This window comes from Phyllobates terribilis, unplaced genomic scaffold, assembly GCF_046119375.1.
Source record: "Phyllobates terribilis strain yellow unplaced genomic scaffold, ASM4611937v1 Scaffold_13__5_contigs__length_258822181, whole genome shotgun sequence".
NCBI lineage: Eukaryota > Metazoa > Chordata > Amphibia > Anura > Dendrobatidae > Phyllobates > Phyllobates terribilis.
Window position 1 is genome coordinate 114,458,162 of NW_027362773.1, and position 27,921 is coordinate 114,486,082.

The following is a 27,921-nucleotide window of genomic DNA, read 5'->3' on the forward strand; positions in this document are numbered from 1 at the left end:
AAGTGCCATTCATGGAAGAAAAAAAAAAGGATCATGTTTGTGCATGAAAAACTGTCTGAATGAGGCCTAATTCTTAAGGTAAAATAGTAACTTCTCAGATTGTTTCCGTGTGATCCCTGTAGTTCTACGCTCAGCCATCTTCACATCCCAGGTATCATAGCCACATGTATGACCAACAGCTCCATTCAACGCCTGCTGGCCGCGGTGTTACGGCCGTGAAAGATCGGTGGGATCCACGCACCAATCTAGTATTTATCACCTATTCGGGGGATCGTTTCCATAGACCCCCTGTAGGGGTTTATCCGTTATAACTCCGAATAAATCGAGGACATCTGCTGTGCATGTAATATTAATGTTATTTAGATGCATTGTTCCATGTTACTTTTGTACAAATGTCTCTTAATAATTTATTCCGAGAGCCTTTATTATTTTATGTCGTTTACGTGAAGTCGTCACTCATTGAATAAACATTTTACAACATATATATATAATCTTATGGCTTTTTATTTGCATTATGCGTTTAAGGTCCGTTGCACACATTTTATATAGTTTATTTTATTTTTTTTTTTCTATAGAGGAGATAACAATAAAGGTTTGCTGACAACCTCCCTCGTTATCTCTACGTGTAGTTGTCACAACCCCCCTTTATATTGCAGTCTTTTTTTTATTTTGGTCTCTATGTTTCGCCAGCTACAGCTTAGGCAGGGGTATCCCCCCCAACTCTCCTTATAAGATTATACGTGCCTAGTCTCTGTGGCCTTACACACATGAAGAGTGTTGGGTCTTCTGTATATAGGGGAATTATACATACGGGCTCGCGTTATCTCTACAGCCTATGCAACCTCTGGGCCGTCTACTCCATTTAGGAGGCTGCGGCCTCTCCACCTCCTGCCTCCGCAGAACTGGACGAATTGAAGAGGGCTTTCGTTTTCTCCAGACCGCTATTGATGGTTTCCCCTAAACCTTTCTCCAGAAGAAATCCTTCCGAATCCGTTTCCACATCCTCCGCACCGGTAATCTTATCCATGGACGTCTGCAGGAACCGCATGCTCACTAGGACAGATCCCTGAAAAAAAAAAAAAGAGAAATTATCCATAGAAGAAGAGTTAACTAACCAAAAAAATATATACATATCTATAATTTTTTTTTTGTCCCTTTAATTGCTAAGGACCATGACCCTGAGACCAGCACCGGTCACTCGATAGACCCTTGAAAAATGCGCTGCTCAGGGGTCTTGGGAAATAGGTATTGAATGTCTCGTGATCCAGTTCCACACCAATCTGCCGGGAATTAAAAAGACAAAAAGTATAATTTTCTTTTTGCAAACAACATACATATCATGCAATAATGTTCAGTGCATACAACGTGCCAATTCAGATGTGGGGTATTCTTCATTGGGTCAGCACGATGGCTCAGTAGTTAGCATTGTAGCCTTGCAGCGCTGGGGTCCTGGGTTCAAATCCCACCAAGTACAACATCTGCAAGGAGTTAGTATGTTCTCCCCATGTTTGCTTCAGGTTCTCCGGTTTCCTCCCACACCCCAAAGACATACTGATAGGGAATGTAGATTGTGAGCCCCAATGGGGACAGTGCCGATAATATACAAGCACTTCCCACTAAATTAGAATGTCATCAAAAAGTTAATTTATTTCAGTTATTCAATGCAAAAAGTGAAACTCATATTATATAGTCATTACACACAGAGTGATCTATTTCAAGTGTTTATTTCTGTTAATGTTGATGATTATGGCTTACAGCCAATGAAAACACAAAAGTCATTATCTCAGTAAATTAGAATACTTTATAGAGAATCTATGGTGTATTGTCAAGAGGAGGATGAGACACCAGACCCAACAATGCAGACGAGCTGAAGGCTGCTATCAAAGCCACCTGGGCTTCCATAACACCTCAGCAGTGCCACAGGCTGATCGGCTCCATGCCACATTGCCGCATTGATGAAGTAATTGATGCAAAAGGAGCCCCGACCAAGTATTGAGGGCATTTACTGAACGTACATTTCAGGAGGACAACATTTCAGGTTCTAAAATCATTTCTCAAGCTGTTGTTATAAAGTTTTCTAATTTACTGAGATAATGACTTTTGTTCATTGGCTGTAAGCCATAATCACCAACATTAACAGAAATAAACACTTGGAATAGATCACTCTGTGTGTAATGACTCTATATAATATATGAGTTTCACTTTTTGTATTGAATAACTGAAATTAACTTTTTAATGATATTCTGATTTAGTGAGATGCCCCTGTATGTAAAGCGCTGTGGAATTAATGGCGCTATATAAGTGAGAAAAATAAATACATTTATACCATCATGGTAATATCATAAAGTTGTGGATCTCCTGGGATTTCTAGGTCGGAGCCTGCCCACAGCACTATTCTGATCCACGTACAGCCATGACTAATTGTAGTAAATCTAAACTGTTGGAACATGTACTGCACATTTATATCTGAGAACAGCCAAACACAGCAATCGGCAATTGATTTGTACAACCTCACAATACTGATCTATGAAGATATCTGCAGTCTGGATCTGTGCCATGTATTGTTAGGCTATGTGCCCACGATGCAGAAATGAAGCAGAAAATTTCTGCAGCATTTCTGCATCTCCCTGGCAGAAAAAACGCATGCAGATTGTGCATGCGTTTTTCCTGCAGAATACATGCGGAATACATGCAGATTCTCATGCGTATCCACATGCGTTAATGCATGTGTTTCCGCATGTGGACTGACAAGCACTTTCCAGGCGATAGCATCACTTGGAAAGTGCTTGACAACTAGGTCACACTGTATAAATCCATGCAAACAGCATGGATTTATACAGTATGAACCGTAAAAATTAAAACAAATAAAGCTATACTCATCCCCGAGGCCCCGGCGTGGCTGCAGCGCTGCTTCCTGGCTGGTTCCTGGATGCCGGCATATCGCGAGACAGAGCGGTGAAGGGCCTGCGGTCACATGACTGTGACGTCACCGAAGGTCCTTCAGCGCTGCTGGCATTCAAAGAGAAGACGCCGGACAGGTGAATATAAACTTTATTTGTTATTTTATTCTTTTTTTACAGGTACAATGGTACCCACGTCTGGATGAGAGTCTCCTCTCCTCCACAACTGGGTACCATCCGCACATAGAGACGCATAGAAGCCGCTTGTAAAAATGTACAGTCGCGGTTTCTGTGCGTCTCAATGCAAGTCAATGGCGGGAGTTCCGCTGCGCTTCCGCAAAATTAAATGACATGCTGCGGATTTTTGTACGCAGCATAAACGCTGCGGAAAAATCCGCAGCATGTGCATAGAACATGCGGAATCCCCTTGGGGACCATGGGGTGCGGATTACCTAGCGTTTCACAAGCGTTTCCGCTGCGGAAATTCCGCAGCATAAACGCTTGAAAAACGCTACGTGGGCACCCAGCCTTATAGAGGAAAAGCAGAGCTAATGCCTGGCGGGTGAAGTCTCCAAGTCCTGGGGAGGCCAAGTGGTCTGTGCTTTATTGATAATTCCTTCCTTGTCTAATGCTGGGCACTATGCTTCATGTATAGGGGGGGCATAAAAGTTTTCTGGGAGCTAGTTTTTTTATTTAGCAAATACTCAATAAAGCGTTTGGCCAACACCAATTAGTTTTCTCTGTTGGCTATCATACCAAGAAAATTTTTTTTACTAACACAGGTGGACATAACATTGGTGCAACCTATGCAGCCGCACATGGGTCCAGGAGATAAGGGGGCCACTACCGCCTCCAAAGCAGGTGAAATGGTGCATTATGATGCACTATTAGACTGCAAGGGCCCATATATTGTTCCTGCACAGGGGCCTCTTCTGTCTGTGTCTGCTCCTGTACTAACAGCTGCCAGGATGGTTGCTCCAGTCCATGCCATTGGAGGTCAGCATGGTTGGTGACCTCTGATCACAGAGGATCATTATTGCCATGTGGCTTTTCTTACATTTTTGGAATTTTCTACACTTTTTCTGTGAACATGGGTACAGTCGTGGCATCCCTTCCTTTCCAGCATTGTCACTTTCCAACCCAATAGTACGAGTTCGAAGAACATCAAGAGAAGAGAATCCATATTTCATCCTTCTCCCACTAACCCTGCACTTGGCATAACATATAGGTTGGAATTCATCGAGCACTCAATGCCAGAAAACCATCATTTAAAAAAATAAAAAGGTTGCAAACTCTTTTTTTTTAACCAGCTCCTCCAACTTTTTGAAAAGTTAGAGGTGGTGAGGCCTCTTAATGAATTTGGATCAAGACTGGCATATAAAACCCCAATCTTGATAAATTCCCTCCACAATTTTTGCCATGAGTGTTCCAATAACGCTTCTATTTTCCTAGTCACTGTGCCGTGACCACAATCAGCAAGTTCTTATCTGCCGCGTTTTGAGCGCGTACACACGCTGCAGCTCGCAATGCGGCCAAAATTTTGCCCATCCGCTCCATTGTAAAGCCAAAATCGTGCAGTCGTTGGCTCGTTCCAGGTGGGAGAAAATTCGGCCACGTATTCAGCAGCATGTGGATGCACCCTTAAAGGGTTATATATAGGAATGAGTGGACCCGTGGAAGTCTGGGTTCTGGTAGCCGACCCGAACTTTATTCCAAAGTTCAGTTTGGGTACCAGAAATTGAACCAGAACCCCATTGAAAACAATGGGAACCTAAACTTTTGAGCTGGAAATATTTTTCTTTCTCTCTCCAACAAACTTCCCCCGGAACGCTGAACTTTGCAACAGACTTCCGGGAGAAGTCAGCGTTTAGCACCGGACACCAACTTTTAAGTTCGGGTTCGCTCATCCCTAGTTATATATAGGAAGTAGTTTATTTAATAAGAATTCTTCCACAGTTTGGAGTCTTGCTATCAAGAAACCATAGCAGGAAAACGCCAAAGATTTCCACAAAATGGGACACCAGATAAAATTTGTTTTGAAAATCCCTTGTAAAGCCTCATTCAGATGTCAGTGAGTTTTCTTGGATGCAAAAAAAAAGGACCTATTTCTATCAGTGTTTTGGATCAGTGGGTCAGTTTTTACCATCAGAGTTTCAATAGTTTTTCAAGTCTGCAAAAGAAAAATAAAACGCACTGATGAAGCACAGTGAGTATTTCACAGACCCATTGACTTGTATTGGTGAGTTTGATCCATGAATGGGATAAAAAAATTAACAAATTTCTGTTTTCTTTTGCGGACGCTTAATCAGACTTCCGTAAATTTTTTGCAGAGCACTAACCCATTATAATCTATGGAGCTGTTCATATGCCTGTCAGAGAACACAATTACCCATAGAAAGCCTATTGATCCATGAAAAGTCACTGACAGCACACATTGTGTAACCCATATGTCCTTTTTTTAACATTGTATTTGCTAATTATTTATTTTTTATACATGAGAAAATCACTGAAGAAACACTAATGAAAATTGATCCATTTGTGCATACAAGAAAAATCACTGAAGTCCGAATGAGGCCTAAGGCTTTATACACACATCAGTATTTTTGAGCAGTATTTGTATGCCAAAGCCAAGAGTGTCTCCAAAACAGAGAACAGGTGTCAGTCTTTCAGTTAGGCTATATTCACATATTGTGTTTTTGATGCATTTTTTTTTCCGCAGGCAAAATCTGCTCATGTGGCGCCCCTGAAGGTTCGGTCGCCACAGAGGTACTGCACCTCACCCAAAGGTGTGGTGTCTCCCTTCTCTCAGGTAAGGAGGGAGTTCTGCAAGGGACCCCGACACCTACATCCAACACTACACTACCCCAGGCCAGCAGGAGGGGCAAGACGCAATGTAGTTTTCTGCTGAGCCCTGTCACTGGCTGGGGTGGGGGGAACCCAAAGGTAGGGGGAACCAGTAGTGGGTGTGGGTGGAGGAAGTATTTAGGGGAGCACTCATATAGTAGATATATAAAAGGTAGACATCTTAACGGTAGAGGAGTGTGGTTCAGAGGAACAGTCAGGGAGCAGAGTCTCTGTAGGAGCTCTGCTCCACTACAAGGGCCTAGGACTGAGGCCCAGGAGGGGAGCAGGGAGTAAGCTCCGTTCTGCAGAAGGGATCCTAGGGGAGTACGGCGAGTGCAGGTGGCACCCGTGCACCCCGAACCTGCCAAGTGTCAGGAGGATCTAGGCCGCAAGAAGGGGACCGTCTCCTGGTCTAGTCGTGCAGCTTCAAGCCTCGGCTGGAAAAAACGGAGGCTTCTGACTTCTATAGCCAGAAGCCGAACCCCCGCTCCAATCCTAGTAAGGTCAAGCAGGTCTGTGCAACTCCGACAGACAGGGGGGACCTCGCAGCACCCGAACAGGATTCACAGTGGGAAGCGCAGGGCAGGAGGGAGTAAGTCGGTCTACAGAGGTACATAAGAAAGTGGGGTTCCGCCAGGTACACCCGAACTGCCTGAGGAAGGACTGAACCCCTGCCCGGTGAACGCGGTGCGACGCGGGAGGCTTGCACCAGTACAGTGCACCTGTGGACTGTCTAAGATTTGTGAGTAAATCTTGGATGACTGCCCTGAGCAGCCTCCGCTCCTTTCTTTCGCCCGTGCCATTTCCCTCCCTGCACTACAACGCCCAGCGCACCTCCATTTATCTACACTGCCCTGAGGCCTGCTCCACCTGTGGGGAGCCGTTCCATCTCAAGCTGCCCTATCATCTGCCTCAGAGGACTGTCGCAGCGCTGGTGATCCTCACCAGACACCACAGGTGGCGTCACGACAAATCCCCTATAAATATCCCCTTTTTGCCCTGACTGCCCTGGGTCACGGACCAGGTCAGCCACTGTGATCTCGCCCAGAAGCAGCCATAAGGCCCGACTGCCGAGTACCCAACGGCCCTGGGGGCGAGTCAGATCTTGGCATCACGAACAGGATGCGTGACCGGCCCGTTATCAGCGGGTATTGTGTGCCTAAGGACTGTTTTACTACATTGAATGTGGCGCCATTATGTGCGTGATCAAAGACAACAACATGGAACCTCCCATCGTGGGCCGGGTCCCAGAATGGCGCCAAAAGCATACCATGCCCCTTGCAACAGTGACTGTCCGCATAGATGTGTCCGTCAAGGCAGGAAGGCCGTCACGGGGAGTGACCGACAGCAAATTGCCATGGGACCGCCCCGAAAAGAGGAGAGGAGGAGGAGAAAAGGAATGGAGACAGGGTGTGATCTCAACCCGTCTAGCCAGACCGCACCCGGCAGCCAGGATGGAAGGAAGCAAGAGTCCAGCCTCCGCCTCTGGCCTACCGCAGCACCAAGTCACCCCCCTCACTATGGAGGGAGATGTAGAGAAGTTGTCCCCCGAGGACGTGGAGTTCCTCGAGAGCGAGGTCCTCGAGCTGGGCCAGCAGGCAGCGGTCGCCCGATGGAAAAGCGAGCTGCTGGAAAAGTTAGCGGCAAGACGGAAAGTGAAACCGGAGGATGCCAGCAGCTGCCCACCAGCCCCGGCGGAGCTCGTGGAGAACCAGGAGGCCATATGGAGTACAGGAGCAGGTAGGAGAGAATCCCCAGTTCCGGGCGCTGCCAGCGCCGACCTGCTCCTGGGCCTCCTCCCCCAGCCCTTGCCGTATGCTGTCACGCCCTGGCCGGAACCGTTGTGCAGCCCGGAAACCTCCACCCCCGGGCGCGGAACCAGAGAATCTCCCACCTAGAGCCTTCCCGGAACCTCCACCTCCGAGCGCTGCACCGGAGGATCGCTTATACAGTGTCCTTCCGGAACCTCTGATCCCGGGCACTGAAGCTGCGGGCCTATTACTGGGAGCCCTTCCGCCACCTCCGCCTCCGGCACTAGAGTGGCTCTGCGGCGCCCCGGTCTTTGACTGGTCCGCCCGCTTTGAGGACCCGTCTCATGCTGCACATAACACATCTGCATCTCTGGCTGCTATGGGCATAAAAGGGGACAAACTTATGGTGTGGCCCCCATGCTCTCCTGACCTCAACCCCATTCAGAACCTCTGGAGCATCATCAAAAGGAGTATCTATGATGGCGGGAGGCAGTTCACATCTAAGCAACAGCTCTGGGAGGGTATTCTGTCCTCATGCAAAACAATTGAAGCAGAAACCATCCAAAACCTGATAAATTCAATGGACGAGAGAGTTCAGAAGCTCCTTTCGAACAAGGGGTCCTATGTGCAAATGTAACATCACCTAGAATAAAGTTTTGAGTTGAAAACTGTTTGATTTCAGTTTGTAATAACCTGCTAATGCTTATAATTTCAAAAATGACCATTTTTTTGTTCTTTATTAAAATGAAAAGGTTGAAAACTCTGCTGTGCATAATAATTTGGAACATGCATTTTGAGTGCAGTTTGAGTTTTTTATTTTTTTAAAAATATACTGTTATCATAGGCAGTTTGTACAAAAACCTTTCAATTGTACTCTAATAGTTATTTGACTGGAAAATTGCAATGACTGCAATTCATATAGGTAATTTGGGAAAATCTGAGAAAATATTATTTGCATAATAATTTGGAACACAGTGTAGTCACCCGTCCGGGTGGTGTCTTGCAGTATTGAACATGTTTTTCTTATAGTGTGTTCTCTTAGGTACCCGTAAGGGTATAGAGACAGTAGGGAAGAGGACAGTGCTCTCCCTAAGAACTTTCCATTATAAATAGTTTAGCACTTCTTAAAGTGCACCCTATTGGTTTTATAAGTAACGACCATTACCTCAGAACAAAAACCCGTTTGTCGTGGCGGAAGACAAGGTCCAGGATTGGATCATCTATGCCCTGCAGCCACGCCCAGGGCCTACGTTGAGGGTTTGCGGACGAGTCCCTCATTCTGCTGCTGTTGCACCCTGGTGCAAGAACTCTCTTGAAAAATGTTTTATACAAAGAGTATTTTATAATGTAACGTTTAAAATGATGTGCCTCCCATAAAGGGAAGAAATGTTGTGTTTATAATCTTATATGCGGATGCATCTTAAAAATTTGCATGTCATTTATGCCATGTTTTGCTTTGTTCCAGCCCGCGGACGTGCTCTGTTTTACCGGGGGGAATGTGGGGCCCCTGAGGGTTCGGTTGCCACAGAGGTACTGCACCTCACCCAGAGGTGTGGTGTCTCCCTTCTCTCAGGTAAGGAGGGAGTGCTGCACGGGACCCCGACACCTACAGTCATGGCCAAAAGTTTTGAGAATGACACCAAAATTATATTTTCACATGATCTGCTGGCCTCTGGTTTTTATTAGTGTTTGTCTGATGTTTATATCACATACAGAAATATAATTGCAATCATATTATGAGTACCAATAGGTTATATTGACAGAATGAGTTAATGCAGCAAGTCAATATTTTCAGTGCTGCCCCTTCTTCTTCAAGACCTCTGTAATTCTCCCTGGCATGCTCTCAATCAACTTTTGGACCAAATCCTGACTGATAGCAGTCCATTCTTGCGTAATCAATGCTTGCATTTTGCCAGAATTTGTTGGTTTTTGTTTGTCCACCCGTCTCTTGATGATTGACCACAAGTTCTCAATGGGATTAAGATCTGGGGAGTTTCCAGGCCATGGACCCAAAATCTCTATGTTTTGTTCCATGAGCCATTTAGTTATCACCTTTGCTTTATGGCAAGGTGCTCCATCATGCTGGAAAAGGCATTGTTGGGCGCCAAACTGCTCTTGGACGGTTGGGAGAAGTTGCTCTTGGAGGACATTCTGGTACCATTCTTTATTCATGGCTGTGTTTTTAGGCAAGACTGTGAGTGAGACGATTCCCTTGGCTGAGAAGCAACCCCACACATGTATGGTTTCAGGATGCTTTACAGTTGGCATGAGACAAGACTGGTGGTAGCGCTCACCTCTTCTACTCCGAATAAGCTGTTTTCCAGATTTCCCAAACAATCGAAAAGGGGATTCATCAGAGAAAATGACTTTGCCCCAGTCCTCAGCAGTCCACTCCCTGTACCTTTTGCAGAATATCAGTCGGTCCCTGATGTTTTTTCTGGAGAGAAGTGGCTTCTTTGCTGCCCTCCTTGAAACCAGCCCTTGCTCAAAGAGTCTCCGCCTCACAGAGCGTGCAGAAGCACTCACACCAGCCTGCTGCCATTCCTGAGCAAGCTCGGCACTGCTGGTAGTCCGATCCCGCAGCTGAAACAGTTTTAAGATACGGTCCTGGCGCTTGCTGGTCTTTCTTGGGCGCCCTGGTGTTAGAACCTTGCTCTTAGGTTTTTTCCTTTGCTGGTCACATGACTTTGTTGGCCTATTTAATCCTGCTCCGCCCTTCTGGCTTTGCTGGACTTCATTGTATAACTACTTTCTAGCTAGCCTGTGCTCTGTATCTAACTCTGTTAGTTTGCTTGGTCAACGGACCTCTATGTTCTATATATTTTGTTTGTTCGTCTGTCTGCTACTATTTCTGTTAGGAGGTGTCCCATTTTCCTCCCAGTCCTTAGTACTTGTAGGGATTCCTTCCCCACATCTATAGGTCTCCGTACAGACTAGCTTAGGACTTTAGCAGGTCTGATCGCAGGATCAGGTTCCCTGTTACATCGTAGGGATTCAGCTGAGTTCTATCGTAGAGACAGATCTCCTCTCTTTCCTTAGCTCTGGTAGCAGAACATAACAGTAAGTCCAGCCTGCAAATTCTCTAAGGAAAGATTTTTCTGTTCCATCATGGTGTCGGTTCAGGATTTGGCTCATCGCCTGCAGGGACTCTCTCTGGAGGTGGCTGAGCTCCGTCAGCACGTGAGTAACTGTCTTGGAGCCTAAGGTATGTTTGCCAGATTTATTTTTTGGTGAACACCGAGAATTTTTTTCATTTAAAAATGCTTGCTTATTGTATTTTCGTTTGAGACCCAAGTCCTCTGGGGATGAATCCCAGCGCATAGGGTTCATAATGTCACTTTTGCGCAAAGAGCCTCAGGAGTGGGCCTTTTCTTTGCAACCTAGTGATACATGCTTCAGATCAGTGGATAGTTTTTTTTCTGCTTTGGGACTATTATATGATGATCCTGACCGTGTCGCATCAGCTGAGACTGAGTTGAGACGTTTGAAACAGGGATCAGGTAATGTGGAAAAATATTGTACTCATTTCCGTCGTTGGTCTACTCAAACAGGGTGGAACGATTCTGCTCTGAAAAGTCTATTTCTTGCTGGGCTCAATGAAAGGGTTAAAGACCTGCTAATTGCTTATCCTACACCTGAAGATTTGCAACAGGCTATGCAATTAGCTATACGGGTGGATAGGAGACTGCGTGCAAGGGTTAATGAGAGCAAATCCTCTGCTATGTCAGTTTCTGGTTATGAGAATGTGTGTACTAACAGTGGTGAACCGATGGAGATTGGATCGGTGGCACCTCGCTCTCAAGAAAAAGACCGTAGATTTTCTGAAGGTTTGTGTTTCTATTGCGTAAAATCTGGTCATTTGATTAAAGGCTGTGAGCTTCGTATGAAGAAAGAAAAAAAAATGGTCAGTCATGCCCGTATTGCCTGTTTAAATTCCAAGGGTGTATTTTTAGCTGCTTCCACGATTGCTCAGGAAAAATTAATGGAATTTCGGGTGTTTGTTGATTGTGGGTCTACTCTGAATGTTATTGATGGGGGATTCTTGGAAAGACTCAATTTAAAACCCAAACCTTTATCATCCCCCATTGCTGTGGTTTCTGTGGATGGTTCCCCTTTGAAGAATATTACTCTCAAGGTCTGTGAATTTCCTCTCACTATTAATGGTGTTCACCATGAGAAATTGGATTTGGTAGTTTTGAATAACTTGCCTTCTCCAGTAATATTGGGATTGCCCTGGTTAAAATTTCACAATCCTGTACTGGATTGGTCTACCAGTGAAATTAAATCCTGGAGCCATAAATGTTATGACAAGTGTTGTAACGGGCGTATTGCAGCTTTGGATAGGGGAGAATTGCCTGTTCCTATTCAGGATTTTTGAAGAGTTTTTTCTGAGAAGGAATCGCAGGTTTTGCCTCCCCATAGAGACTATGATTGTTCTATTGAATTTGTCCCTGGAGCGACTCTTCCTAAAAGTCGTTTATTTAACCTTACTATTCCTGAGAGAAAGGCTTTGGAGGAATACATACAGACAAGTTTGGCCGCCGGTCACATTAGGCCCTCTAAGTCTCCTGTGGCGGTTGGATTTTTTTTTGTAAAAAAAAAGGACGGCGGTTTACGTCCTTGTCTGGATTTTCGTGATATTAACAAAATTACTGTACGCAATCCTTACCCACTGCCATTGATTCCTGATCTGTTTAACCAGTTAATGGGGGCCAAGTGGTTCTCTAAAATTGACCTTAAGGGGGCATACAATCTGTTGCGCATGAAGGAGGGTGACGAATGGAAGACTGCTTTTAACATTCCTGTGGGTCATTTTGAGAATCTGGTTATGCCTTTTGGTCTTACTAATGCTCCTGCATTTTTCCAGAATCTTATTAATGACATCCTTAGACCTTTGATCGGCAAAAATGTGGTTGTGTATTTGGATGACATTTTGATTTATTCGCCGGATCTGGAGTCTCATTGGCGGAGCGTACGTGAGGTATTACAGTTATTAATGGACAATTCGCTTTTTGCTAAGCTGGAGAAATGTGAGTTCGCTGTACAGAGAATTAGTTTTTTGGGTTACATTATCTCCAGCGAAGGTTTTGAGATGGACCCAGTTAAAGTTCAAGCTGTACAGGAATGGCCTAGGCCTATTGGTCTGAAATCGATACAGAGGTTTTTAGGTTTCGCCAATTATTACAGAAAATTCATAAAAAATTTTTCTAGTATTGTCAAACCTCTGACCGATCTCACCAGGAAAGGTGCTGATGCGGTTTAGTGGTCTTCTGAGGCCATTGAAGCTTTTGTGTATCTCAAGGAGAGGTTCACCTCTGCTCCCATCCTTATGCAGCCTGATGTGACTAAGCCGTTTTTGGTTGAGGTTGATGCTTCCTCTGTGGGGGTTGGCGCAGTATTGTCTCAGGATAACGGGGATGGATTACATCCCTGTGCCTTTTTTTTCAAAAAATTTTTCGGAGACTGAACTGAATTACGATATTGGTAATCGGGAATTATTGGCTATTAAACTCGCATTTGAACACTGGCGCCACTTCTTGGAAGGTGCGGAATTTCCCGTTCAGGTTCTTACGGATCATAAAAATCTGATATATCTTGATGCTGCCAAGCGCCTGAATGCCCGTCAGGCTAGGTGGGCACTGTTTTTCTCACGGTTTAATTTCTCCGTTACTTACATCCCTGGTACTAAGAATGTTAAGGCGGATGCCTTGTCTCGCAGTTTTTCTCCCATAGTCGGTGCTGAGAAAGAGGAGAACATTTTACAAGAAGGTTTTGTGATAGCTGCTTTGGACTCCGTTTTGGAAGATGAGATTCTTAAAGCACAGGAGAATGCCCCATCTAACACTCCTCATGGGAGGTTGTTTGTGCCTGGGACCTTTAGGAGAGATTTGTTTGTTGAGTGTCACGAATCTCGGTTGGCAGGTCATCCCGGAATCTCTGAGACCAAGAGACTGGTGGGTCGCAGTTTTTGGTGGCCTGGATGGCAGAAGGAAGTCATTAAGTGGGTGCGTCAATGTACTATATGTGCTAGATCTAAGTCCTCACATACTCCTGCTGCGGGGTTGCTTTGTCCTTTGGAGGTTCCCAGTGCTCCTTGGACACATTTGGCTATGGACTTTATAACTGACCTTCCCCCCTCTGAGGGTTTTACTGTCATCTGGGTGGTCGTGGACCGTTTTAGCAAGATGTGTCACTTGGTTCCCTTCGTCAAACTGCCCTGCGCTAAAACTCTCGCTAAGGCCTTTGTCAAGGAAATTGTCAGACTTCATGGCGTTCCTACTGACATTGTTTCTGATAGGGGTCCTCAGTTCGTGGCTCGTTTTTGGCGTGCCTTTTGTGACAGGTTGGGAGTTCATTTGTCGTTCTCATCCGGATATCATCCTGAATCTAATGGCCAGACAGAAAGGAAAAACCAGGATGTTGAGCAGTTCTTGCGTTGTTTTGTGGCAGACAATCAAGAGGGGTGGTCTGAGTTTCTGCCACTTGCTGAATTTGCTCTGAACAATCATACATCTTCTTCTGCTGGTTGTTCGCCTTTTTTTTGTTGTTCTGGGAGACATCCGTCGTTTGGGTCGTTCTCCAAGTTGGGATCTGCCGTGCCTGAGGAGGAGAATTTTTCCGGTGATTTGGAGAGAGTTTGGACAGATGTGCGTGGTAATCTTCAGGAGGCCAACAGAAAATCTAAAGACTACTTTGATAGGAAACGACAGGAGGTTTTGTTCGCTGTTGGTGACATGGTTTGGTTGTCCTCTAGGAATCTGCGGTTGAGGATTCCTTCTAAGAAATTGGGTCCCAAGTTTGTAGGGCCCTTTAAGGTGCTTCAGGTTGTCAACCAATCTGCTGTTAGGTTGGAGGTTCCTACCTCCTGGAGAATTAATCCGGTATTTCATGTCTCTCTGTTAAAAAAAGCTGTTGTGTCGGATGGTGACGCCTCTGCCTCTGTTCCTCCGGTGGTGGAGGACGGGGAATATGAAATTTCTCGCATCCTTAACTCTAGACTGTATAGAGGTAGTTTGCAGTATCTTGTGGCCTGGAAAGGTTTCGGACCCGAGGATAACTCTTGGGTGAGGTCGGATGATGTTTCCGCGTCCAGACTTATCAGAGCGATTCACAGGAGATTTCCTGATAAGCCTGGTCCTAGGGGATCCGGAGGATCCTCTTAGAAGGGGGGGTACTGTTAGAACCTTGCTCTTAGGTTTTTTCCTTTGCTGGTCACATGACTTTGTTGGCCTATTTAATCCTGCTCCGCCCTTCTGGCTTTGCTGGACTTCATTGTATAACTACTTTCTAGCTAGCCTGTGCTCTGTATCTAACTCTGTTAGTTTGCTTGGTCTATGGACCTCTATGTTCTATATATTTTGTTTGTTCGTCTGTCTGCTACTATTTCTGTTAGGAGGTGTCCCATTTTCCTCCCAGTCCTTAGTACTTGTAGGGATTCCTTCCCCACATCTATAGGTCTCCGTACAGACTAGCTTAGGACTTTAGCAGGTCTGATCGCAGGATCAGGTTCCCTGTTACATCGTAGGGATTCAGCTGAGTTCTATCGTAGGGACAGATCTCCTCTCTTTCCTTAGCTCTGGTAGCAGAACATAACACCTGGAGCCTTTTTGACAACAATGGAAGCTCTCTCCTTGAAGTTCTTGATGATGCGATAGATTGTTGACTGAGGTGCAATCTTTGTAGCTGCGATACTCTTCCCTGTTAGGCCATTTTTGTGCAGTGCAATGATGGCTGCACGTGTTTCGTTAGAGATAACCATGGTTAACTGAAGAGAAACAATGATACCAAGAACCAGCCTCCTTTTAAAGTGTCCAGTGATGTCATTCTTACTTAATCATGACTGATTGATCGCCAGCCCTGTCCTCATCAACACCCACACCTGTGTTAATGGATCAATCACTAAAACGATGTTAGCTGCTCCTTTTAAGGCAGGACTGCAATGATGTTGAAATGTGTTTTGGGGGTTAAAGTTAATTTTCTGGGCAAATATTGACTTTGCAAGTACAGTAATTGCTGTTAAGCTGATCACTCTTTGACATTCAGGAGTATATGCAAATTGCCATTACAAAAAATGAAGCAGTAAACTTTGGAAAAATTACTATTTGTCTCATTCTCAATACTTTTGGCCATGACTGTACATCCAACACTACACTGCTCCAGGCCAGCAGGAGGGGCAAGACGCAATGTGGTTTTCTGCTGAGCCCTGTCCCTGGCTGGGGTGGGGGGAACCAAAAGGTAGGGGGAACCAGTAGTGGGTGTGGTGTGGGTGGAGGAAGTAGTTTAGGGGAGCACTCATATAGTAGATATATAAAAGGTAGACATCTTAACGGTAGAGGAGTGTGGTTCAGAGGAACAGTCTGGGAGCAGAGTCTCTGTAGGAGCTCTGCTCCACTACAAGGGCCTAGAACTGAGGCTCAGGAGGGGAGCAGGGAGTAAGCTCCGTTCTGTAGAAGGGATCCTAGGGGAGTACGGTGAGTGCAGGTGGCACCCGTACACCCCGAACCTGCCAAGTGTCAAGAGGACCTAGGCCGCAAGAAGGGGACCGGCCCCTGGCCCAGTCGTGCAGCTTCAAGCCTCGGCTGGAAAAAACGGAGGCTTCTAACTTCTATAGCCAGAAGCCGAACCCCCGCTCCAATCCTAATAAGGTCAAGCAGGTCTGTGCAACTCCGACGGACAGGGGGGACCTCGCAGCACAGGATTCTGCTCCTGGTTTTCACATGGATGCAAAATACTGAGGTGTGAATGAGGCATAAGGGCTTATTCACACATCAGTGTTTGACTGCCAAAATCAGGAGGGGAACTTGCAGAGAAAATCTATAATTGAAAGATTGACAACTGTTCTGTGTTTTGGATACTGATGAAATACTGATGTATGTGATTAAAGCCTTATTCTGCAAAAAAAAAAAAATACAGACCAGTCCCATAGCCGATAATGGGTTCATGTTTGCAGACGTTTGAATGAGGTCTTACATGAACAGAACCTTTTTTCTATGGTTTACACAGCCTTGTTTTACGGTTCAATTTTTTGATAAAAAAGATTTTCGGACAAAGTCCTAAATATACAGGATGTGGTTTCTGTAGACGTTACAGTCGCGGGGGAGATTGCTCAATCACAGTAAGCTTTTTATCAATGCTGCCAAGTAACCCAGAGCGTGAGATCTCAGCAGAGCGCTATAAAGTCCTCCTTTTATATGACCATTCAGACATTTAGCGACATGCAGATAATCAATATCTAACCTGAAAAACCATGTTGACAGAGGTGCGGGAAGTTGACATATGGGGAGTTGTTTGTCAGGAACCTCACACTAGACAGATGGCGATCCTTGATGATTTGCCTGACTAACCACACTGTGGTTCTGCACATAGAAAGGGAACCTGTCATCAGGCATTAGGCTCCAAATCCACCATCTATTATGAAGGATGGTAACTGGTTCACAATGATCTTTTACTTTCTGGCATGTGTGTCATCATCCAGAAAAAGAACTTTGAAGGATATGTTCCTAAATCTGTATACAGCTGTTATGGAGAAGAAGCCATACTGGCTTGATTAACATACCACAGACGTCATCATAAACCATCTCAGGGGGCTTTCTTACTTTCTGGAGGTGGTTTGGGATTAGAATCTTTAAAATTCTTTTCCTAAATGATGCAGCTGTAAAGGCACATAATAGGGAACCGGTTACCATCCTGGCGGCTTGAGAACCTGATTCCTGATGAGTGGTTCCCTTTAATGCACTGTTCACATTAAGGGTGCTGTAACATACCTGGCGGCGTCCTTGCATGGTGGTCCATCTCCCACTGTGCAAGAGGGCGCACTTGATCTCCTGTCCAGAATGTCTCTCTGGCTTCCCTCCATGCTGTCTGTTTGTGTCTGTTTCTGCTGCTTAAGGGCGGCGCCCGATCACTTCCTGCCTTTTGTACCTGCTGTGGGTCACACCCCTTGTGCGTCCTCAGCCTATTGCTGTCTGTCACTTGGTATATAGCTCAGCAGCTCCCTTCTATCCCGGCCTGAGCATAGTGTTTCCTTCAGTGTGTGCTTGCACTCTGAAGGTGCCAGGTCCCGTCTCTTGTCTCCTGCTTTTTGTATCAGTTCCCGTGTCTGAACTGAGTCCTGTATGTCTCCTGCTTTTTGTATCAGTTCCCGTGTCTGAACTGAGTCCTGTATGTCTCCTGCTTTGCGGTATCAGCTCCCGTGTCTGAACTGAGTCCTGTATGTCTCCTGCTTTGCGGTATCAGCTCCCGTGTCTGAACTGACTCCTTTCTGTGTTCTCTTGTCTGTCCTGTCTGAACACGCTCCTAGCCTGTTCCTCTCGCCTTCTAGTGGCCGATTTCCTAGACCCGCTCCTGTGTCTGGTCTGTCCTGTCTGAACACGCTCCTTGCCTGTTCGTTCCGCCTCTCTGGGGGCCGTATTCCCAGACCCGCTCCTGTATCCCTCTGCAGTGTCGGTCTCCTCCGTACACTCAGTTCCAGTCTGAACTCTCTCCTGTCCTTTACCTGTTTTGCCTCTATGTCCGTTCCCTTCCTTTTTCTGCAGAGTCTGAACTCGTACCTAACTCCTGCTTGTTGTCTCTGCAAGTACTGTGTGAGTATCTGGCTCTGTCTTTCCCTTCCTGTCTGTTCCGTGTGAACAGAGCCCTGTCCTCCCTGCTCAGCCTTGTCTGCACTCTAGCTGTGCTTGCCTGTAACCCTCTGCCTGTATTGTTCCTGAGTCCCGGTGTGTACTGGGTCCTATCCCGCCTGTGTTCCTACCTGCTAGTGCCTCCCTGTCTGCACTCTAGCTGTGCTTGCCTTTACCCCCCTGCCTGCATACCCGCCTGCCTGCATACCAGTCGTGCCTGCCTATACCCTCCAGTCTGTGTGCCAGCCTACCAGCCTGTTCCTGTATTTCCCTGTGTGGGTCAACAGCCGTGTCCGGGGTCTGTCCTGGAGTAGCACCTGGTCCCTCTGCTCGGTTCCTCCTTGGTGCACTGGCGTCGTATGCCGTCGTGCGACCCTGGTCGGATCGGGTGAATACTTAGTCACGCCCCTCCAGGCATTCACTCTCCGGCACGGTCCAGTGGAATCACTACCAATCACACGCACACGCCGCTTAGCCCGGGCGTGTGCATAACAGCATGCTCAGGCCATGGTTCCCGTTGAGCCCCACGGCCTTCGCTCTTTGAGAAGTTTTTCCAGCGAATACATGCATTAAAATAAAATAAATAAATTTTTTTCCCCCTTTAGCTGAGTTCCAGGCGAGTTACGCTCCCGTCCAGATGGATCTATCAGCCCTCGTTCCTGCGGATCCGCCACGTTACTATGGGGATCCAAGACAGTGTCGTGCATTTGTGGAGCAATGCATGCTACACTTTAAGGCCTACCCTCTCTATTTTCCTTCCGATTGGGCTAAAGTGGCCTTTATGATTGACTACCTAGCGGGTGATGCCTTGATATGGGTCACCCCCCTATGGGAAGCATGGGATCCTGTCATCCTTGACCTGCAGGCCTTCCTGGTGGCCTTTCGTATGGTCTTCGAGGACCCTAACCTTGAAGTCCCTACTGAAGCTTCACTTCCCAATATCCCGGAGAAACCCCAATGGGTAATGTGCGTGGGTAGTGCACCAGTTCTCCTGGCCGAAGAGACTTCTGCCCATCCAGACTCCACACAGGAGAACTTCCTGCACCCGGCATCAGATGCTTCTTTCTCTTTAACCGGTGTGCATGTCCAAGGATGCTCCAAAGCTGTGGTTACCTCAGAGTCTGTGCACCTCTACTACCTGGCGGAGGATCCCCTGTTGCCTCCTGAACCCTCCGGGATACCACTCGATGACAAATGGAGAGAGACTTCTCTACACCCGGTACTCAATACCTTGTCCGCTTCGTCCTGTGAGCCTGACAATGGGTACCCCAAAGTGGTAGTTACCTCCGAGTCTCTACACCCCTCCGACCAGGCGGAGGATCTCCAGTTGTCTCCTGAACCCTTCGGGGTGCTACCTGGTAGCGAAAGGACAGAGACTCTCCTATACTCTGTACCTGATACCTCGCTCGCTTCGTCCAATGAGTCCAACCTAGTGTACTCCGAAGCAGAGGTTACTCCTGAGTCTCTACACCCCTCCGACCAGGTGGAGGACCTCCAGTTGTGTTCAGAATCCTTCGGGGTGCCACCTGGTGGTGAATGGACAGAGACTTTCCTATACTCTGTACCTGATACCTCGCTCGCTTCGTCCAGTGAGTCCAACCTAGTGTACTCCGAAGCAGAGGTTACTCCTGAGTCTCTACACCCCTCCGACCAGGCGGAGGACCTCCAGTTGTGTTCAGAATCCTTCGGGGTGCCACCTGGTGGTGAATGGACAGAGACTTTCCTATATCCTGGATCTGATACCTCGCTTGCTTCGTCCAGTGAGTCCGACCTAGTGTACTCTGAAGCAGAGGTTACCCGTGAGTCTCTACACCCCTCTGACCAGGCGGAGAACCGCCAGCTGTCTCCAGAACCCTTCGGGGTGCCACCTGGTGGTGAATGGACAGAGACTTTCCTATACTCGGTACCCGATACCTCGCCTGCTTCCTCCAGTGAGTCCGACCTAGTGTACTCAGAAGCAGTTGTTTTCTCTGAGCCTCTGCACTCTTCTGACCCGGCGGAGGACCTCCAGTTGTTTCCTGAATCCTCCGGGATACCACCAGATAACAAAGAGACAGTGACTTTTCCTCATTATGTACCTGATAACCCGTCTATTTCTTCCTGTGAGCTTGACAAGATGTACCTCGAAGCAGAGATTACCCTTAAGTCTCTGTCCCCCTCCAACCCAGTGAACGACTGGTCCTCGAATTCCCTGCAGAAGATTCTGGCAGGCCTGAAGAAGAGGGGGCGTAAGGGGGGAGGTACTGTAACATACCTGGCGGCGTCCTTGCATGGTGGTCCATCTCCCACTGTGCAAGAGGGCGCACTTGATCTCCTGTCCAGAATGTCTCTCTGGCTTCCCTCCATGCTGTCTGTTTGTGTCTGTTTCTGCTGCTTAAGGGCGGCGCCCGATCACTTCCTGCCTTTTGTACCTGCTGTGGGTCACACCCCTTGTGCGTCCTCAGCCTATTGCTGTCTGTCACTTGGTATATAGCTCAGCAGCTCCCTTCTATCCCGGCCTGAGCATAGTGTTTCCTTCAGTGTGTGCTTGCACTCTGAAGGTGCCAGGTCCCGTCTCTTGTCTCCTGCTTTTTGTATCAGTTCCCGTGTCTGAACTGAGTCCTGTATGTCTCCTGCTTTTTGTATCAGTTCCCGTGTCTGAACTGAGTCCTGTATGTCTCCTGCTTTGCGGTATCAGCTCCCGTGTCTGAACTGAGTCCTGTATGTCTCCTGCTTTGCGGTATCAGCTCCCGTGTCTGAACTGACTCCTTTCTGTGTTCTCTTGTCTGTCCTGTCTGAACACGCTCCTAGCCTGTTCCTCTCGCCTTCTAGTGGCCGATTTCCTAGACCCGCTCCTGTGTCTGGTCTGTCCTGTCTGAACACGCTCCTTGCCTGTTCGTTCCGCCTCTCTGGGGGCCGTATTCCCAGACCCGCTCCTGTATCCCTCTGCAGTGTCGGTCTCCTCCGTACACTCAGTTCCAGTCTGAACTCTCTCCTGTCCTTTACCTGTTTTGCCTCTATGTCCGTTCCCTTCCTTTTTCTGCAGAGTCTGAACTCGTACCTAACTCCTGCTTGTTGTCTCTGCAAGTACTGTGTGAGTATCTGGCTCTGTCTTTCCCTTCCTGTCTGTTCCGTGTGAACAGAGCCCTGTCCTCCCTGCTCAGCCTTGTCTGCACTCTAGCTGTGCTTGCCTGTAACCCTCTGCCTGTATTGTTCCTGAGTCCCGGTGTGTACTGGGTCCTATCCCGCCTGTGTTCCTACCTGCTAGTGCCTCCCTGTCTGCACTCTAGCTGTGCTTGCCTTTACCCCCCTGCTTGCATACCCGCCTGCCTGCATACCAGTCGTGCCTGCCTATACCCTCCAGTCTGTGTGCCAGCCTACCAGCCTGTTCCTGTATTTCCCTGTGTGGGTCAACAGCCGTGTCCGGGGTCTGTCCTGGAGTAGCACCTGGTCCCTCTGCTCGGTTCCTCCTTGGTGCACTGGCGTCGTATGCCGTCGTGCGACCCTGGTCGGATCGGGTGAATACTTAGTCACGCCCCTCCAGGCATTCACTCTCCGGCACGGTCCAGTGGAATCACTACCAATCACACGCACACGCCGCTTAGCCCGGGCGTGTGCATAACAGGTGCAAATAACTAACAAATTAAAGCTGCACTCTGCAATGCTATAGTATTAGTATGCAAACATTGAATATATGAAATAGAAACTGCATTATTGCTGTAGAAAATAAGTTAAAAATGAAGATACTTAGCGCACAAATTGGCTAATTCATGTGGGCCCAAAAGCCAACGACAAGGTGACCTTCTCTGCTGGGAACCTAAAAATAAAGATACTTAACATACAAATTGGCCAATTCATGTGTGCCCAACAGCCAACGACAAGATGACCTTCTCTGCTGGGAACCTAAAAATAAAGATACTTAACATACAAATTGGCCAATTCATGTGTGCCCAACAGCCAACGACAAGGTGACTTTCTCTGCTGGGAACCTAAAAATAAAGATACTTAACATACAAATTGGCCAATTCATGTGTGCCCAATAGCCAACGACAAGTTGACCTCCTCTGCTAGGAACCTAACCTAATATGATACCTCTCCCAGCAGGTTCTTCATTTTTAAATTACTTTCTACAGCAGTAATGCAATTCCAATTTTATATATTCAATGTTTGCATACTATAGTGGTGCAGAGTGCAGCTCTTATTTGTTAGTTACATATAGAGTGGCTCTCTTAGCTTGCACCTGTTCACATTTTACTTTCTGTTTGGAAGTGATGGTCAGTCTTTTGATATTTGTATACACATTCAGGGAGCAGTCAGACTTGTATCGTTACTCGGGCGAGGATATCCTCGCAATCCTCGGACTGGCCTGAACGTGACAGCTGCATCGAAATACAGGCTATTACGCGCAGGTGAGCACAGCCGACGGACAATTCGAGCAATGTGATGCGGTGCAATTCTCGCGTGAATAATACAGCAGTCTGACTGCAAGTTTATGTTGTGGCTTCCAATTAGGTCATATTAACACATCCTTGGCTGGTGCTATGCAATGTCTTTGTCCACAACATAAGTCACATGGGCAAATATCACAGTATGATAATGCTACAATTGCAACATAATGAAAGTGAAGTCTTGAGAAATCCAGCAGATTTTTTAATTTTTTTTGGAGGGGTGGTTTATACTCTGGCTGTGGCAACTTGCGAAGTAACTACATTTACTTTCCTTTCTCTAAGAATGTAGCATCGTCATACTGCAAGTGTTGGATGTGCGACATGTGTGGAGTCTTAAGTCGTTGTTTAGCCCCAGCCAAAGAGTTATATCAATGCACTGAAAACTTTAAAACTAAATAGTGATGCTTTATTCAAAAAAGCAAAACAAAAAAAAGCTTAAAAAAAAGTGGTCCTTTTTTATTCTGCTTTTAATTTACTATTTCTTACACAGCACAATCATGTTTACATTATCATCTGAAATTGTATACACGCCTTTGGGAATCTATTTAAGTGAGTTCTCCGGGAATAGAAAAAAAATAACAAAACATAACAAAAAGGAAATGTCAGTATAAAAGATTTCTAAATATTTTCTAGTAGAAAATCATACTTGTTTTGTCTATGGAGGTAATCACAAGAAGATGTGATCCCAGTGGATATTCTGCAGTCCACCCTGTCTATCTGATCTAATACTGGAAATACCATGGGTGATGAGGTAAGAAGAGGCTGCTCACACTGCTGTCCACCCTGGCTATATGATCTAATACTGGAGATACCAGGGGTGATGAAGTAAGAAGAGGCTGCTCACACTGCAGTACACCATATCTGATCCAATACCAGGGGTCCTGAGATAAGAGGCTGCTCGCACTGCTGTCCACCCTATCTATCTGATCTAATATTGGAGATACCAGGGGTGATGAGGTAACAAGAGGCTGCTCACACTGCTGTCCACCCTGTCTATATTATCTAATATTAGAGATACCAGGGGTGATGAGGTAAGAAGAGGCTGCTCACTGTCCACCCTGTCTATCTGATCTAATACTGGAGATACCAGGGGTGATGAGGTAAGAAGAGGCTGCTCACACTGCTGTCCACCCTGCCTATATGATCTAATACTGGAGATACCAGAGGTGATGAGGTAAGAAGAGGCTGCTCACACTGCTGTCCACCATGTCTATCTGATCAAATACTGGAGATGCCAGGGCTGATGAGGTAAGAAGAGGCTGCTCACACTGCAGTACACCCTATCTGATCCAATACCAGGTGTCCTGAGATAAGAGGCTGCTCACACTGCTGTTCACCCAATCTATCCTATCTATCTGATCTAATATTGGAGATAACAGGGGTGATGAGGTAAGAGGAGGCTGCTCACACTGCTGTCCACCCTGTCTATCTGATCTAATACTGGAGATACCAGAGGTGATGAGGTAAGAAGAGGCTGCAGCCCACCCTGCCTATCTGATCTAATACTGGAGATACCAGGGGTGCTGAGTTAAGAAGAGGCTGCGCATACTGATGTCCACTCTGCCTATCTGATCAAATACTGGAGATACTAGGGGTGCTGAGGTAAGAAGAGACTGCTCACACTGCTGTCCGCCATGGTTTTCTGAATGCAGAACAGATGCTGTGACCTGGAGTTAACCTTCACCACCTCTTGTAGCTCTAGTATTAAATTAGCTAGACAGGGTGGACAGCAGTTTGAGCAGCCTCTTCTTACCTCAGAACCCCTAATACCTCCTGTATTATATTAGATAGACAGGGTGGACAGCAGTGTGAGCAGCCTCTTCTTACCTCAGCACCCCTAGTACCTCCAGTATTATATTAGATAGACAGTGTGGACACAGTGTGAGCAGCCTCTTCTTACCTTAGCACCCCTACTACCTCCAGTATTATATTAGATAGACAGTATGGACACAGTGTGAGCAGCCTCTTCTTACCTTAGCACCCCTACTACCTCCAGTATTATATTAGATAGACAGTGTGGACACAGTGTGAGCAGCCTCTTCTTACCTCAGCACCCCTACTACCTCCAGTATTATATTAGATAGACAGTGTGGACACAGTGTGAGCAGCCTCTTCTTACCTTAGCACCCCTCTTACCTCCAGTATTATATTAGATAGACAGAGTGGACACAGTGTGGACACAGTGTGAGCAGCCTCTTCTTACCTCAGCACTCCTGGTATCTCCGGTGTTAGATCAGAATATTCACTGGGATCCCATCACATGAAGGAAGGTCGCAGAGCTTACAACTGCACATGCTCACAGGCACCTGTCCTACCATTCTAGGACAAGTATTCTATCAGTGTGACAAGACGGCGTCCATCTTCATTCTATAGTGATTACCTTCCCTGACAAAATAAGTGATTTGCTAATTAAAGGTATGTAGGAATTTATTTATAATGCTATTTCCTTTCGTTCCCTAGTTTTCCTCAATATGAGAAGTTTATTTTTTTACTTTTCTATATTGATATACAGTACTGAAAATCTTTTTCCTTACCTGAATAAGGAAATATAAAGTTACAGCCGCCCCATTTGTGGCCATAATTCCAGTGTAGTAGCTTAATAGGACTTCACGGCAGCCCTTCACCCAAATGTTCAGTTCATCCGATTGATAATTGTAGCTGTAATGGGCTGAGTTATTGGTGATCTGCATTTGGATACAAGGTCTGGGAGAGTTCGGGTTACAACAGCTAAATGGGACGCCGTCCATCAGGTATCTGCCGTCCACGTTGCTCTTAATGCGGCTGCACAATAAAAGATAGGAATGAGGGGACAATATAAAAATGGAAGCAAATGATGTAAGCGGGTTCAATTTCTGCATTAGTTCCTATAGTAACAGTCTTCAAATATTGACTAATTGCACAATGGGGCATCTCTGCCAGATAGCAGGGATAGCCATTTTTCCATTTCCTCATTTGCAAATTTTAGTAACAGACATAGTCATCCTATTGACACGCAGTCAAATGTGTCGTAGTCTTTCACCTCTAACATATATTGAAATAACAGGACTGAATTTACATTCCCAGGACTGCCAGACAAAGCAGACTTGGTGTTTCTGGCAACCGACCCTCCTAATGGAATTAACAGTAAAATGAGGAACCTGGAAGTCAATGTGGTTACGTGTTACATAAAAGAGGCAAATATAAGTGGGAACGATGGATAGGAGGAGCTCATTAGATAAGATTTCAAATATCACACTTCTTAGAATGTACTCCATGAATTGCTTAAGTTTGGAGATAAAGGGTGAAGCTTGTAATACATACACTTTTTTATTTTTCAAATATGCAAAAATGTAAATAAATAAGGAGAATGTTTCACTAAATAGTTACTTTGCTCATGTAAACCCTTTAGGGCTCATTCAGACATGCAATTTTTCCTTATTTGTTCTATCCTTGTTTTTCACTGATTGAACATGTATGTACCTGTAGTCTATGAGCATATACACACGCGTGTGTGGGATTTCTGTGTGTCGCCAATAAAATCATGGAGGTATGTCCAATTTTGATCCGAGGCGCGGATCATGTTCACGCATACAAGTCTATGAAAATTACGGACAGCACATGGACGCTGTCTGTGTGCAGTTCGTAAGGCCGGGTTCACACAGGCAATGATAGAGTCAGAGTTTGAGCCGAATGTCAGTTTACCGTGATCAGATTCTCTTGGATAAGAGAATCGTATCACAGGTGCAGAGAAGACAGAGAACTTAATTTTTTTAGTCTTCTCCATTGTTTGCGTCCGCATAAATCGGACTGCACTCGGATGACATCCGAGTGCAGTCTGATGTTTTACACACACACACACACACACACACACACAGACTTGAATGGGTGCACATGGTCTGATTTGCTGATCCACTCGTAGCATGCTGCGATTTTTTGTTCATGCCGATCTGCACTGCCCCATAGTATAGTAAAAAGTATTCGATAAAAAGTGCTATTCGATAAAACATCAGATAGCACTTGTCCAAGTTATATGCTTGTGCAAGCGAGCCCTAAAATTGTAATAGGTAGAAGCTTTGCAATTTATTTTTGTTTTCAGATAAGAAAAATCATTGATTGCAATGTAAAAATGAACATATTGATCAAATACTGATGAAAATTGATCAGTTTTTTTTTTTTCACATACAAGGAAAAAAAAAAACGGAAGCCAGAAAGAGGTCTAAGTTCATGTTCTGCTCAGCAGTTATAGATTACAATATTTTATTATAACTTTTTATAACCTTTTTTGATAGTAATGAATATTTACTTTATTCTTTTTTCAATGGTCATAAATATGAGCCAAAAGTTTAAACCTAGTCAATAACTCCTACCAGGGTTACCAACCTGACTTTTTTTTTTTTTTTCTGAACAACTTATGAAAAAAAAATCACGGACAGACAATATTTTTTTACGGACACATTGGAAAACCATAAGAAATCATTATGATTAGAAGGGATACATGTATCCAGCCTATAATTCTGATATGACGACATTAGCTGCATTCACTGTGACCTGTAAAATAATGATAATTACAGTAAAAAAAAAATCCAAATACATTTCCTCAGCTTCTATAAAATCATGGATGTCTTCAATTTTTTTTACGGACTGGGCAACAAAAAGTGCCCTATTTTTACGAACTGTCCTGGAATTTCTGGAGAGTTGGTAACCCTGACCCCTACTCTGCTAATAGCTCCTGGGGGAAAAAAGTCAATATTTGGGAGGCAAATGCATTTTCTGGCCAGGAAATCATGTTAAAGGATAAGTTTATTATAATTGTTACTCACTCTTTTACTTCTTTGGAGGAGAAGTCCAGGTAGCGATTGCTGATCCATTGCACCTCGAACCAGTCTTTGTAGTGGTTGTTTCCACAGCATTGGAAGTCCATTTGTAACTTGTCCATTGTCCTCTTCTGGTAGCAGCGGCCTGGAGTGTCGGTGTCCTTGTAGAACCTGATCCCATTTCTCAAACCGATCTTCAGAGATTCCTCCAGGCTTCCTCTCATTACAATGCTAAGGAATAAAGCCGCCAGACAAAGCAAACAACTCAGGATGGATATAAAAAAATAAGGTAGCAAAAAAGTCTTCCAGCGTGGGTATTTGGCCATATCGAGTGAATCTTGACTCATTTTCCCCGTCAGTAGACCAAGAATGGCTCCCACCAGTCCAGCTGTTATAACTGTGTTGGGAACAGCATGGGCCACAGTGTTGTCCATCACTTCGCTGTGTATCCATAGCTGTACCTTTAGGAAGATCCCCAATCCAAAGCTCACACACCCTATAAGAACGCTGACCCATGAGAGAAGCCATAGGGTTTGAGCTAGTTTCACCCGCTTCTGGAAGGTAAATTTGGTCTTGAAGAGGGCCAT

General features: G+C 45.8%; 1 protein-coding gene across 1 annotated transcript; it reads right to left on the minus strand.

The window, feature by feature from the left end:
- Positions 1–146: 146 nt before the first annotated feature.
- Positions 147–27,921, minus strand: ROM1 (retinal outer segment membrane protein 1). The gene is made up of 4 exons (XM_073658473.1): positions 27,341–27,921; positions 25,076–25,322; positions 19,382–19,398; positions 147–1,049 (listed from the first exon to the last, which is right to left on the minus strand). The coding sequence occupies exons 1-4, from the start codon at positions 27,919–27,921 to the stop codon at positions 863–865; spliced, it is 1,032 nt and encodes a 343-aa protein (XP_073514574.1). The 3' UTR covers positions 147–862.

Excerpts from the sequence above, each read along its gene's own strand:
- ROM1 (XM_073658473.1), bottom strand. The coding sequence starts at position 27,921 with ATGGCCCTCTTCAAGACCAAATTTACCTTCCAGAAGCGGGTGAAACTA. Across the intron at positions 25,323-27,340 it reads TCCTCCAAAGAAGTAAAAGA|CCGCATTAAGAGCAACGTGG; the intron begins GTGAGTAACAAT and ends TTTATTGTGCAG.